Raw genomic sequence first — 12,596 nt, 5'->3', positions numbered from 1 at the left:
CGTGCAGCAAAGCTCGGGGAGCGCAGGGGCGAGAAAGAGAGCGAGAGGGCACTGGGGAGACCGCCAGGGACGGGGGGGGGGTGCGGGGAGAGAGAGAGGGAGAGAGAGAGAGAGGGAGAGAGAGAGAGGCACTATCAAATAGCAAGCTGCCACTTTGCTTTTTTTCTTTTTCTTTTTTTTCTCTTTCTTTCTTCCCCCCCACCCCCTTCAATCTTTCCTATCCCCTCTTACGCTGGAACCAACCCGCGCGCCCCCGAGCCCGAGGCGCGGCTCCAGATGTGAATTTGGTTCCAGGGGGGAGGACGCGAGCTTCCTCGGGGCCTTGGCACATTCTCCCACTCTGAGGTCATTCCGTAGGTGGTCAGCGGGGAGAGCGCGCCTGGAGCCTTCCTGCCTACATCCACTGGGGAGGGAAGAGAGGCGGGCGGGAGGGAGGGGAGAGGGAGAGGGGAGGGGCGGGGAGAGGGAGAGGGGAGGGGCGCGAGGAGGGAGGGAGACGCCGCCAGCACACCACCAAGTGGCACCGAGCAGTGATAACAAACTCAACTTAAAAAAAAGAAAAGGAAAAGGAAAAAACTTCCCCAAGTTGCAGCCCGAGATGTGCGGACGTGCGGGCGGAGGCGCAGGGCGGGGAGTGTGGGTGGCCCGCAAGCCCCCCGGCGTCCCCCGGCTGCTCTCCCCAGCCGAAGAGAGCTCAGACGTGAGGCCGACCAGGCCCTGCGCCCCCGGCAGGTCAGGAAATGTGCTGGAGGCTCGCTCGGCTTCCTGATAGAGACCCTGGGGGCGGCCGGTTCCCGTGGGGGATAGGCCCCTCTGGGGAGGGGGGCCCGGGAAGCGCGCAGCGCCGGCTTCTTCCCCAGCAACCAGCACCACACCCCCATTCCGCTCCCACCCCCGGCCCTGCGGATGTGGGCAGATCCTGCCCTCCCAGGCCCAGGAGAGCTGGGGTTTGCCGGAGGGTAGGGGTCTCTCCTCACCACCCTCTATCCTCCCCTCCACCTCCAGGCCGACCTGAAAACAAGGCACCGCCATCCTCTATAATCGACTTTTTATTAAGATTATAAATTTAAACAAATAATCTGAACAGTTTTACCCGGTGATATACAATTCAGTATGCACAAAAATACAGGGCAATGAGGGAGAAGGGCCAAGAAAGGAAGGGTTGGCAACTTGTTTTGGAGTCCACATGGTGCTGATGATAGAGAACCAGAGGGGCTGCAGACCAACCCCACCTTTTTACAACAAAAGGCTTTAAATTAAACAAGATCTATCGAGCTAAAGACACAGGACGGGGCTGTCACAGGCTCGAACAATGCTGGTTTCATGAAATGCAACCGAAGGCTGAACCAGGACAGTGCAACTTAGAAGCACACACACAAACACCACATCTGACCAGGAACTTAGTGAAAAGTCTCCAACGCAGTCGGCGGTCCCGGCCCCTCCCTCCCTCGGGGCCGCCGGGGATCCAGGTGAAGGAATCGACTTCCTTTTTTGTTTAGTGAGGACCGCAGTGCTGGGCATGATGGGAAATGTAGTCGGCTGTGCCCGCCCCCCACCCCTTCCCCAAACAGTGTCCGAGAGTGTCGGGGTGTCGGGCGCCACCCCCGAGTCTGGAAGACGGGTGGAGGAGGGGAGGAGGACAGAGCCAGAGGGGCGGGGAGAGGAGGGGTTCAAGACACCCGCCCCGCGAAGAAAAGAAAAAAAAAGTTGAAGTGTTTTCATTTCTGCCTTCTCATTTTGAGAACTTTGGAGGCCGCCCCCAGAGAGGAAATGTGACCCAAACGTCCCTTTCGGAGATAGAGTTTGCCTTTGTTTTTGCTCAGGATTTCACAAGACCCATTCCTCACCCCACGGAGGGACTCGGGAGAACGGAGCGCCGGGCTTCCTAGGTCTGACAACTGATTGGAATCGGAGCCCCGGGCCCCGCGCCCTCCTGCGCTGCGCCCCCAGCGCGCCCCGGCGGTCCGGGCGCCCTGCCTCGCCCCCGGCTGCCCGGCACCTCCGCCGGGCAGCAGCCCTTCCTCACGTGGCTGGCTCCTCGCTAAACACCACTGCAATCACTACAATAAAAAGCAAAAAAAGAGTAGGAGAAACACAAAGCATACTTAAATAGGCGCTTTTTCTCTCTGCAAAAATAAAGTCCAAGATCTTAGATTTCTTTTTTTTTTATTTTACAATTTATAAAACATCAGCCATCTCCCTCTGCTCGCCCCCAGCTCAGCCCCGAGTGGCCGGGCGCCCGTTCGTTCCCTCCTCTCGCCCCTTGGCCGAGTCTTTGTCTGGCCCCAGCCCCGCGGGGCCCCGTGTCCCCGTGCCCTCGGGGGTCCCTAGAAGGCGACAATGGCTCGAGTCCAGGCGCCGAGGCTGGCGAGCGCCTGCTTGGCGCACAGCTGCCCGTTGAGCGGCGGCGGCTGCTCAGAGGAGTCCGGCTGTCGGCTCACTAGCCCGGAGAAGCCCGAGCCAAAGATGGAGATCAAGTTTGAGATGTTGGACGCGTCCGGGGACGAGTCCGGGCAGAAGTCCTCGAAGCGGGCGCGCTTGCAGGGGGCGAACGGGACGCCCCCGGGGGGCTCGGCCCCCAGATCGCCCGCGTCCTCGTCGTCGTCGTCCTCCTCCTCCTGGCCTGGGTAATACTTGCGCTTGCAGCCGGCGGCGGACGCCAGGCCGGGTCCCGGGGCGCCCTGGCCACAGCAGGGGCAGTGGGCGGAGGCGCAGCAGTCCTGGTGCAAGTAGCCGTTCTCCACCGTGGTCACCACGTGAGTGTCCAGGTCCAGCACGGTGGTCTGGCTGCTGCAGTGCACGCCGAAGTCCGAGGGGGCCGGGTACGCGCCCCGGTAGAAGCCGGGGGAGGAGGCGGGGGCCGGGGAGGCGGGCGGGGAGGCGGCGGTAGCCGCCTGAGGGGCGGCCCCTGGGGGCGCGGAGGGCGCGGAGCAGGCGGCCGAGGCGCGTGGGTCCCGCGGGCAGAGCGCGGTGGGCGCGGGCGGCGGCAGCGGCGCAGGACCCGGCTGCAGCGGCTCCAAGGGCTGCCCGCGGTGGGGCGCGCCGTGCGGCGGCTGGAGTGCGGCGCACCCGGGCAGCTCCGAGAGCGCCCCCGCGCCGCCCGCGGGCGCCCCGGCCGCCGCCGCCGCCGCGCAGCCCCTGGGCGCCGGGTGCTGGTGCTGGTGCAGCTGCTGCTGGAGGTGCAGCTGGTGGAGCTGGTGGAGCTGGTGCAGCTGGTGCCGGGCGACAGGTTCGCGCGCCTCCGCGTCCCCGCCGCCGCCAAGTTGGAGCGGGCCGAAGTCGGCCGCGCTGGCCGGCATGCCCGGCGCCGCGTACGCGAGGTGCTGGTGCTGGTGGTGGGGCGGCTGCTGCTGTTGCTGCTGCTGCTGGCGCCGGTAGAGCTCGGCGTAGCGCTCGCTCAGGTAGAGCTGGCGCGCGTTGCGGAGCACGTAGGACACCAGGAGGTTCTTGTGCAGCTTGATGCCGCCGCGCTGGGTCCGGGAGCTGTGGATCTTGCGCAGGGAGATGCTGATCAGGCTCTGGGCGTCCAGGGCGCACTCCATGCTCCCGCGGAGACGGCGGCGGCGGAGCAGCCGCGACCGCTGCTGCTGCTAATGCTGCTGCTGTTTCGGCCTCCAGCCGGCCTCCGGGACGCGCTGGTCAGGGGAAACGGAGCCCGGGTCAGCGGGTCGGCTGCGCTCCGAGAGGAGCCGCCACCATGCGCTGCGCGCCACCCGCGGGCTCGTGCTCCCCAGACGGCGCCAAAGCAATGAGCCTCGGCCGGCCCCGGCCCCAGCTATTTAGCCGGGCGTCCGGGCCCCGCCCCACACCTGATGAGCCAATAAGAGTGCCCAAAACCTCCCGAGTGACAGACGCTACCCGCCCCGGGGCCACTAGACTGGCCAATCAGACCAAGGCGGTTCCTTTGTGCTATTCAAATACCGAACGGACCCCGGGCCTCCAACGCCGCTGCTGCCTCGAATGTTCTCCTGTGGCCGCGGCGCCGCGCGGGACTCGGAGCCACCGAGGCCGCTGTCTGCGACATGGGTCGCCTCGCAGCCGCCACGTTGGAGCCCGCGGCCGCCCTCGGCCTAGTTCCTGGGAGCCGGGGGTCGGCTCACCTGCGTGCTGCTGCTACGGCTCCTCCCCCTTCCGTACGGCTGGGCCTCACCTGCGGCAGGTGAGCGCGGCTCCCACTCCCGGCCACGCGGCACCTCCTTTCTTACCTACCGCCCCCGGGTGACCCGCGGGACGCAAGGCTTTTGCAAGAGACTAGTGGGGCCGCCGGCTTGACCTTTGGGGACCCCTCAGGAGAAAGAGATTTCGAGGTACCCTCAGCCGCCGAGTTATGTTGGGCCTGACTCCTTGACTTTTTGGCTGAGGAGGCTCAGGGAACACTCGGGGAAGGGCCGTCCTCCCCATTTGTCTGACGGGAGAAACCAAAACATGGTGAATTTTGGTCTCCTCTAATAGGGGAGGCTTGGAGGCGTGCCCCTCGCCAACAGCTGAGGTCTAAAGGCGTTCTGAGAGCTGACATCCAGTGTCCTAATCACCGGTTCTGTAACCTTTCCTTGCCTTCCTAACTAATAATAATGACAATAGGGACTGTTATTAAGTGCCTAGGCCGGGGCAGGCCCGGCCAGAAGCGCCCTGACTCGCTCCCCGTGACTGCAGGCAGAGCGGGGGCCTGAGTCTCTGAGGAGCGGGGTGACTCGTGGCGGAATCCCACAGCTCCTAAGGGGCAGAGCTCGGATTTGTACCAGGGCTGTGAGCTCCAGGCGGGAGGCGAATACCAAGGGCCGAGGAGCTCGCCCACTTAACTTTTGTTGACACTTTTGTTTTCCTTCTTGTCCTGAACCGTTTATGGGCCGCCTCCTCCCAGCTGGGGCCTGATATGGTGGGGATGATCTCCAGGGCGCTCTCCCCCTGGACTGGGAAGCCTGAAAGGGGGTGACTGCTGCTCAGAGGGGGGGGGTCCAAGGCGCCTGGGTGGGAGGGTCTCTTTGAAGTGGTCGGGAGGTTTGCTGAGGAGGGGGTCCTCGAGTTGGCCCCTGAAGGAGGAAGAGGCTTCACAGAGAGTATGAGGGCTAGGTGGGCCTTGGGGGCGGTTGGGGGGCGGTGCTGGGGTGGGACGAGGTCCCAGGAACAAACTTCCTGCCGTTTCCCCCTCTCCTTGGGATTTCTTCTGAGTTTCCTCTTTCCTTGGGCCTGTTGTCCTCAGCACCTACTTCATCCCTTGGCAGGAGTAAAGAGACCCAGCCAGCCCGTTCTGTACTTTCTGGGTCTCCCCTCAGACTTAAGAATTCTCCAGGTTGGTTTCCACAAACAAATTTTCAGCATCTACTCAGTGCCAGGCATCAAGGGTAAAAACAGATTTAGGGAGCACGTACCCCACTTTTCAGATGAAACTTGGGACACTGACAGTGGAAGGCACTCGCCTGAGGTCCCACAGCTCCAGATCCAGTGCTCTGGCCTTTCCATGCCATCTGTGAACAATCTCAAAGTGGTCTGAGCCCCTGTGATCAGAAGCACCTCTTCTGCCCCCACCCAGAGAAGCCAGGATTGATATTTTAGGGGAACTGTGAGAAAGGGCATCTTACTTCCATACTATTGGTGATCTGGTGATAGGAACACACAGAAGTGGAACTTGTTTATGTGATAGTACCTGTAAGAATAAAAATATACTGCTCCTTACTTCCCCAGGGCCTGTCTTGACACAAAGCCTTCGTTCGTTTATTTGTTTGTTTTTTTTAAATAAATTTATTTATTTTATTTATTTATTTTTGGCTGCTTTGGGTCTTCGTTGCTGCGTGCGGGCTTTCTCTAGTTGTGGTGAGCGGGAGCTACTCTTCGTTGCGGTGCGCGGGCTTCTCATTGCGGTGGCTTCTCTTGTGGAGCACGGGCTCTAGGCGCGCGGGCTTCAGTAGTTGTGGCTCCGGGCTCTAGAGTGCAGGCTCAGTAGTTGTGGTGCACGGGCTTATTTGCTCCGCGGCATGTGGGATCTTCCAGGACCAGGGATTGAAACTGTGTCCCCTGTATTGGCAGGCGGATTCTTAACCACTGCGCCACCAGGGAAGCCCCCATTCGTTTATTTTTGAAGTTCACCTTTGAGATATCATTAGCATGTGGAGGGAAGCGGGAGGTCCTATCTGGTTCTACCGTCACGTCTGGGACCCATGGCGTCTGGCACTTTGCAAGATGCCAAGAATGTAATTTTTTTTTTTAACATCTTTATTGGAGTATAATTGCTTTACAATGGTGTGTTAGTTTCTGCTTTATAACAAAGTGAATCAGCTATACATATACATATATCCCCATATCTCCTCCCTCTTGCATCTTCCTCCCACCCTCCCTATCCCACCCCTCTAGGTGGACACAAAGCACCGAGCTGATCTCCCTGTGCTATGTGGCTGCTTCCCACTAGCTATCTATTTTACATTTGGTAGTGTATATACGTCCATGCCACTCTCTTACTTTGTCCCAGCTTACGTTTCCCCCTCCCCGTGTCCTCAAGTCCATTCTGTACGTCTGCATCTTTATTCCTGTCCTGCCCCTAGGTTCTTCAGAACCTTTTTTTTTTTTTTTTAGATTCTATATATGTGTGTTAGCATACGGTATTTGTTTTTCTCCTTCTGACTTCACTCTGTATGGCAGACTCTAGGTCCATCCACCTCACTACAAATAACTCAATTTCATTTCTTTTTATGGCTGAGTAATATTCCACTGTATATATGTGCCACATCTCAAGAATGTGTTATTAATGCTGATTTTGGACCTTCATTCTGTGCTTCCTGAGAATTTATTGGGGGAAACTAAGACTTTGAGTGTATGTGTCTTGCTCAAGGTCACTCAGCCAAGAAGAGGTCGAGGCAGGATTTGAACCCAGGTCTGTTTCCAGGATTGGAACTCGCTTTAGGTTCTTTGAAATCAGCTGCTTCCTTCTGCCGTGGGTGGATCTGAGTCCAGTTCTCAGGGCTCAGCTCATGGCGAACATAACCTTGACTTGATCAACACCCCACGACTATCCTGACAACGGCTGTGAGACCAGGGCCTGCAGGACCCGTGAAGGAGCAAATCTCTCTCCAAGCTCAGCTCATCACTGACAGCCATTCTCAGAGCTGCACCCCCTAACTCTGGGGGTCCAGATGGGACACCAGGTAGGGATGGAAATGGATTCCCTAGCCACAGGCTGGGGGCAGGGGAGCCAGCTTCCCCTACTTAGCCTCTGCCCCAAGGTGAGTTTGAGCTCTTCTAAGGGTCTTCCACTCCCTGGGGCCAGCTGAGAAGTGGTCAGCCCCGTCTGCGTGGCCCCATTCTTTGGGCCCTCCTGTCTGGGGCCCGCATTCACTTGGTCTCCCCACCTTCTCAAGAATCAAGAAGTGGCTAGTGGGGAGGGCTGAGCAGTTGTCCAGCTTAATAAAACCCTTGATCTTTTTTGGGGTGGCCTGGACGGGAGAGTTGCTGCAGCTGTCGTAAGAAAACACTTGCTGAAGGAGGCAGTGGAACAGCTGAGCTCTTTGGTGCCCCTGGGAGCAATGAAGATTGGGGGGCGCACAGTAGGAATTCACAGACGTTTATAGAATGGGTGGGTCACACATAAGGCTTCTGTTCAGATGTTCAACGGCTCAGAGCAGGGTACTACAGACCGTCCAGGGCATCGGGTGTATACGTGTGTGTATGAGTATCTGTGTGCACACGTGTGCAGGGGGGCAGGTTCGAGTGAGACCAGGCTTCTTGGAATGAAGGGCTGGCCTTATTGGTCTGGGCATCTGAGAAAGGTTGGGGCGCTCACCTTTCCCCCCCCCCCGGAGCTGGGAGATTACATCTGGCCCTGAGTCACCGCTCCCTGGAGGAAGTTAATTAATGCCTAAATATTTACCGAGGGTCTGCTGGGACAGTGGAGCAGGGCACAGAACCTCTCGGGACCTGGGCTCCCGTCAAACCCCCGGTGCTGTCAGCCCCACAGTGGAGCCGTGAACACCTTGAAATGCCACATATGCCTGTGGGCACCTTTTGGTCACCCAGTTCAGAAGTGGGAGACATGCCAGGAAGGACCCTGGTCAGCTTTGGGACTTGCCTGGTGGGTTCCCAGGGATTGGTTTGGCGAAGAGGATGCAGAGACAAAAAGGTTAATTGAGGGTTTTGTATTGGGAGGAGGGGGAAGGGGGAGAGAGATTTGGAACTGATGCATTCATTCCTTTGTTCAGTGGCCCAAGAGATATTTCCAGAACACTACTCTGGAATTCCTGCAAATGGGTCGGGGAACAAGACGTGATCCTGCCCTCAGGAGGCCACAATTCAGAGGGAAGCAGACAAGATAAACAGACCAGATGACACAGAGTGATAAGTCTGTGTGATAGGAAGGACGGGGCTGGAGGAGGGCAGGGGAGAGACCCCAAAGCTGGCCTGGAAAAGGCTTCCTGCAGGAAGCTGAGACTGGGAGGCCAAGGAGGGGGAGGGGCCTTTCACCAGAGAGAACAGCTTGAGGCCCAGGGCCTGGTATGCAGTAGGCACTCAATAAATATTTGTGAAGTAGATCAGTCAATACATGTAAGTATGCAGAAAACACTTAGAATTGGAAGGGCCCTAGGCATCGGGCTGCCCCCATCCCTAATTTCAGATGGGTAAACTGAGGTCCAGAGAGGAGGAAGGATGTGCTGAGGTGTCGCCCCGAGCTGGGACTGGAACCCAGACGTCCCACCTCCCAGTCCAGCCTCTGGCTGCCCCAGCTCGCTGTCTCCATGGCTTGGAGTGGGCGTTGCTCCGTGGGGACTGAGATTTGGGACTGTGGACAGTGGCAGAGAAGGCATGGGGCACAGCTGACCACAGGGGTCACTGCTGAGTCCTCTCTGAGGCTGTGGAGCCAGTGGTGTTTGGACGAGGGAGCCCCCTGCTGTACCCCAAGAAGGCTGTTCTGTGGCTGATGGGCACTGGGAAGCTTGGCTGGGGTCCTGGAGCCGGGGAGCCTTCCTTCTGCCCTGAAGAACCGTCATCCTGTCAGTGTTCCAGGCACAGCTTAATGACCGGTCTGTGTTTGCCCAGCATGGTCCTGGGCAACAGGCTCAGTGCCCAGGAAGGCATCATGGCTCCTGGCTTCAAGGTCCTTAAGTGTAATGTGGAAGGTTGACAGCAGCTTGGCTTTTTGGAGCTCTTGCTCTGTGCCAGCCACTGGGCCAAGCGCTTCGCATGCTGGTCTCCTTGAAGCCCCACGCCAACCTCTGGGGCAGGTTTGGTTATCATCTCCACTTTATGGATGAAGCAACTGAGGCACAGAGAGCTTGGGTGATTTGCCTGGGGTCACCGAGCAAGGAAGGAGAAGTGACTGCAATCCCAGGACTCTGGGGAAGTGGGGGCACCGGGAGCAGCAGGGGAGGACTGGAGACCCCCGCTGCTACTTTTGGATTCATTGGCCTTTTGAATGATTTCTGTACTTATCGATGGAATGTGCATACAGGGCGGATGTGATCTGTCACCTGGGGTCTCTGCCCAAGCACCTGACACCGGCTGGGTACCCATTTGTTTGTTCACTCACCCATTCATTCATTTATTCATTCACTCACTCAATAACCATGGACTAAATACTGGCCAATGAGCAGGTGCTGTGCTAAGAACACCAGGCAGCTCTCCCTGCCAGAGCGGGGCTGAGGATCCTTTTAATCGCCTAGGCCAACCCCGATTGATTGGTAGTGTCTGCCCGGAACCCTGGGTTGGAAGGGATTTGGTGTGTGCTCCAGTTGATTAGTGATGTCTCCCAAGGGCTCAGCTGGGAGCCTTTACGGCAAACCTGCTGGGTAGCTGCCCCTGGGATGAGGATGGAGTGTCTGTTCAGCGCTTTGGACATCTGGGCTGGTTCAGCAGACAGAGTGGGTCTGGAGGTCAGGAGAAACGGGTTCTAGCCCCAGATTGGCCTATTATCCTCAGGTAATGCGCATCGCCTCTCTTGGGCCTCAGTTTGCTCATTTGTCACCTTCCTCCAGGAGGCAGTGTGAGCATCAAATGACCGGAAAGTGCTTTGAAGAGTTGAGGGGATTAGTACTGAAATGGGAAACTCCCCCCGCTCCCTCTCTTTTCCTTTCTCAAAATCCTGCCAGAAGCAGAGCGTGCTGGGCAGGCCAGAGTTAGTCCTGGGCCGGCCCTTGGTGTGTGTGTGTGTGTGTGTGTGTGTGTGTGTGTGTGTGTATGGGTGGGTGGGGGGTGGCTCAGAGGTTCCTGGCTCAGAGTTGTTTTTATAACTCACTTAGTACAGACCTTTGTCCCCTCACCGGCCTCAGCTGGGAGTTCCTAAGGAGTGAGAAGCTCCTTGGATCTTAGGAACTGAATCTGAGATTTTTTTTTTTTTTTTTTTCATTTGAGTAGTGGGAGCTGGTGTATGTGCCACCTGCCACCTCCACCTCCCTACTCAGGGAATAAAACTATAGACCATTGTGCCAGGCACAGAACTATGTTTAATATGGATTTTTTCATTAATCCTCAAAACAATCTAATGAGGTGGGTAGCACAATAATCCCCATTTCACAGTTGAGGAAACTGAGGCCCAGAGAACTGAAGTTCTGGGGCCACACATCTCCTGGCTGCTGCTGGTCCGTGGGTACCAGATTCTGATCCGAGCTAGAGAAAGACTGTGTCATCCATTCTTGACCAGCTGTGCCTCGTCCTTGGTCTTTTGTCCATTCATCCGTTTACTCATTTGTTCACTTCATCCTTTTGTTCCTTCACAAATATTAAGCGCTTACTGTGTGCCAGGCTCTGCATCAGCTCCTAGAACCAGGACAACCCCACTCTCAAGGACCTTACTTACATTCCAGACCAGACAGGAAACAAACAAGAAATAAGTAGGCAGATAAATAAACAAGATTGCAATGAGGATGATAAAGAAGTAAATAGGGCTTTGTGATGGGGACTTGTGGCAGGGGAGTGACCAGCCTCGAAGGCACACTGGTCAGAGGGTCCCAAGCTCCCAGCTCTCCCCTGGCCCCCTCCCACCCGCCCCCATGCCGGCCTTCCCCAGGCCCAAGTCCTTGCTTCGCTGGCCCGAACTCTCCAGCAATCTGTTCTGAGCTCAGGCTGTACTCCTGTCCCTCCTACTCCCCACAACTGGTGAATTTTTAATGCTGCTTACATGGAACAAAGCAGAGTTTTTGTTTTTGTTTTGAGAGCATTTCTCAAAAAAAACCCATTTCTCAAGTGTGTGTGCACGCCTGTGTGTATGTGTGTGTGCGCTTGTGTGCGTATGTGTGTGTGCGTGCGTGTGTGTGTGTGTGTGTGTGTGTGTGTGTAGAGTGAGAAAGAGACAGCCCAGTGAGTACCAATCATCTGTCCTCAATTCATCTCCTAAGTTCCTTTTTATTTAAAAAAAATTTTAAACGTGGGGCTAAGTAGGATCTCAGTTCGGGACTTTGTGCTGGTGAAAGGGCACCCGGGGGGGGCCCTCGACATCCATGTCCTAAGCAAACCCACCTAGTCCCTGGGGGACCCAGGCCCCATCATTACGTTTGTCATACAGATGAGGAAACCGAGGTGCAGAAACAAGAAGTATCTGTGCGGGTCCTCCCGCTAATGAGTGGTGGAGAGGGAGGCAGGAGTCACATGGCTCCACACTGCCTGCCCCATCACACACTCACACACACATACACTCTCTCTCTCTCACACACACACACACACACACACACACACACACACACACGCACTCAGGGCTAAGTGAGTTACCTAGTCACAGCTCTGGCCTCAGGAGGGGTGGAAATGAGGCAAGGAGCCCAGCCTGTGACCTCAAAGGGGCTGGGATTAATCTGGCCGAGAGGGAGGAAGGGGAGAGAGACTTACAGGTTGGAGAGTGAACCCTTGTGGTTTGTGCTGGGGGGTCAAAACCTTTCCCTAGAACTGACCCCAGGATGTAGCAAAGTGGGTCTCCGCCTTGTGTCCTTGGTGGTGGCTCCCAGTGCCCTCCCCTTAGCCTATTTATTGAGCATTTACTGTGTACTAGCCCCCAAGTTCTTGACATGAATCATCTTGTTGGATCCTCATGACAGAATCTATGACTGAAGTACTTTTATTATCATGCCCATTTTACAGACGAGGATGCTGAGGCTCAGAGAGGTGAACTGACTGGAATCTAGACTGGCTTGCCTCCACACCTGGCTCTTTTAACCCTGACACCTGGGGAAGCAGAGGGCAGGAAGAAGAAGGTGGCCTCCAGGACTCTGAGAGCTGAGGCTGGTGAATATCCTTGTGAACTTGTGAACCTTTGATGCTGTTCTGGTTCATCTTTTCAGCCTGATTTCGCTGGTTCATAGTGCTCAGGGTTGGGAGGTGGTTTGCCCCATCACTGATCCTCTAGGGACAGCAATGGCCCCAGCCTAGAGCCTCATCTCCCCTTTGTGCCGCCTCTTCGTAGCAGGGTCTTTCCTCAGTGCCTGGTTTTCCTCCTTAGCAGTGAGGAGATCTTTAGTCCCATTCATTTCTCATTCATTAGAAAATGGGAATGATTTTCATAAAGGTCTGGGTGAGTTAGGCTATGCTCTGCTGCAGTAACAAATAATTCCTGAAATCTTAGGGACTTGACCCAATAAAAATTTCTTTCTTTCTCAGTCCAATGGATCAGACAGCTTTCCTCCAGCCTC

At 56.6% G+C, this 12,596-nt stretch overlaps 1 protein-coding gene and 1 long non-coding RNA gene across 3 annotated transcripts in view; one reads left to right on the top strand and one right to left on the bottom strand.

Moving 5' to 3' along the window:
* Positions 1-2,149: 2,149 nt before the first annotated feature.
* Positions 2,150-3,680, bottom strand: IER5L (immediate early response 5 like). Its single transcript, XM_082468217.1, has one exon. The coding sequence runs from the start codon at positions 3,540-3,542 to the stop codon at positions 2,328-2,330; it is 1,215 nt and encodes a 404-aa protein (XP_082324343.1). The 5' UTR covers positions 3,543-3,680; the 3' UTR covers positions 2,150-2,327.
* Positions 3,681-4,186: 506 nt separating this feature from the next.
* LOC309663785 overlaps positions 4,187-12,596 on the top strand; it is a 29,688-nt gene continuing 21,278 nt past the window's right edge. The window contains exons 1-2 of one of the 2 annotated variants that reach the window (XR_014265464.1): positions 4,187-4,307; positions 12,049-12,192. This is a non-coding gene — a long non-coding RNA (uncharacterized lncRNA). Of the gene's footprint in view, positions 4,308-7,786; positions 9,901-12,048; positions 12,193-12,596 lie in introns of those variants that run through there. The other variant, XR_014265465.1, reaches the window with a different exon arrangement.

This window comes from Balaenoptera physalus, assembly GCF_965194825.1.
Source record: "Balaenoptera physalus genome assembly, chromosome: 7".
Classification (NCBI taxonomy): domain Eukaryota; kingdom Metazoa; phylum Chordata; class Mammalia; order Artiodactyla; family Balaenopteridae; genus Balaenoptera; species Balaenoptera physalus.
Note: the sequence above shows the minus strand (reverse complement) of the source record. Positions and strands in the feature narration are given on the sequence as shown.

What these genes read in the sequence shown, in the direction of transcription:
- IER5L (XM_082468217.1), bottom strand. Translation starts at nt 3,542, where the DNA reads ATGGAGTGCGCCCTGGACGCCCAGAGCCTGATCAGCATCTCCCTGCGC.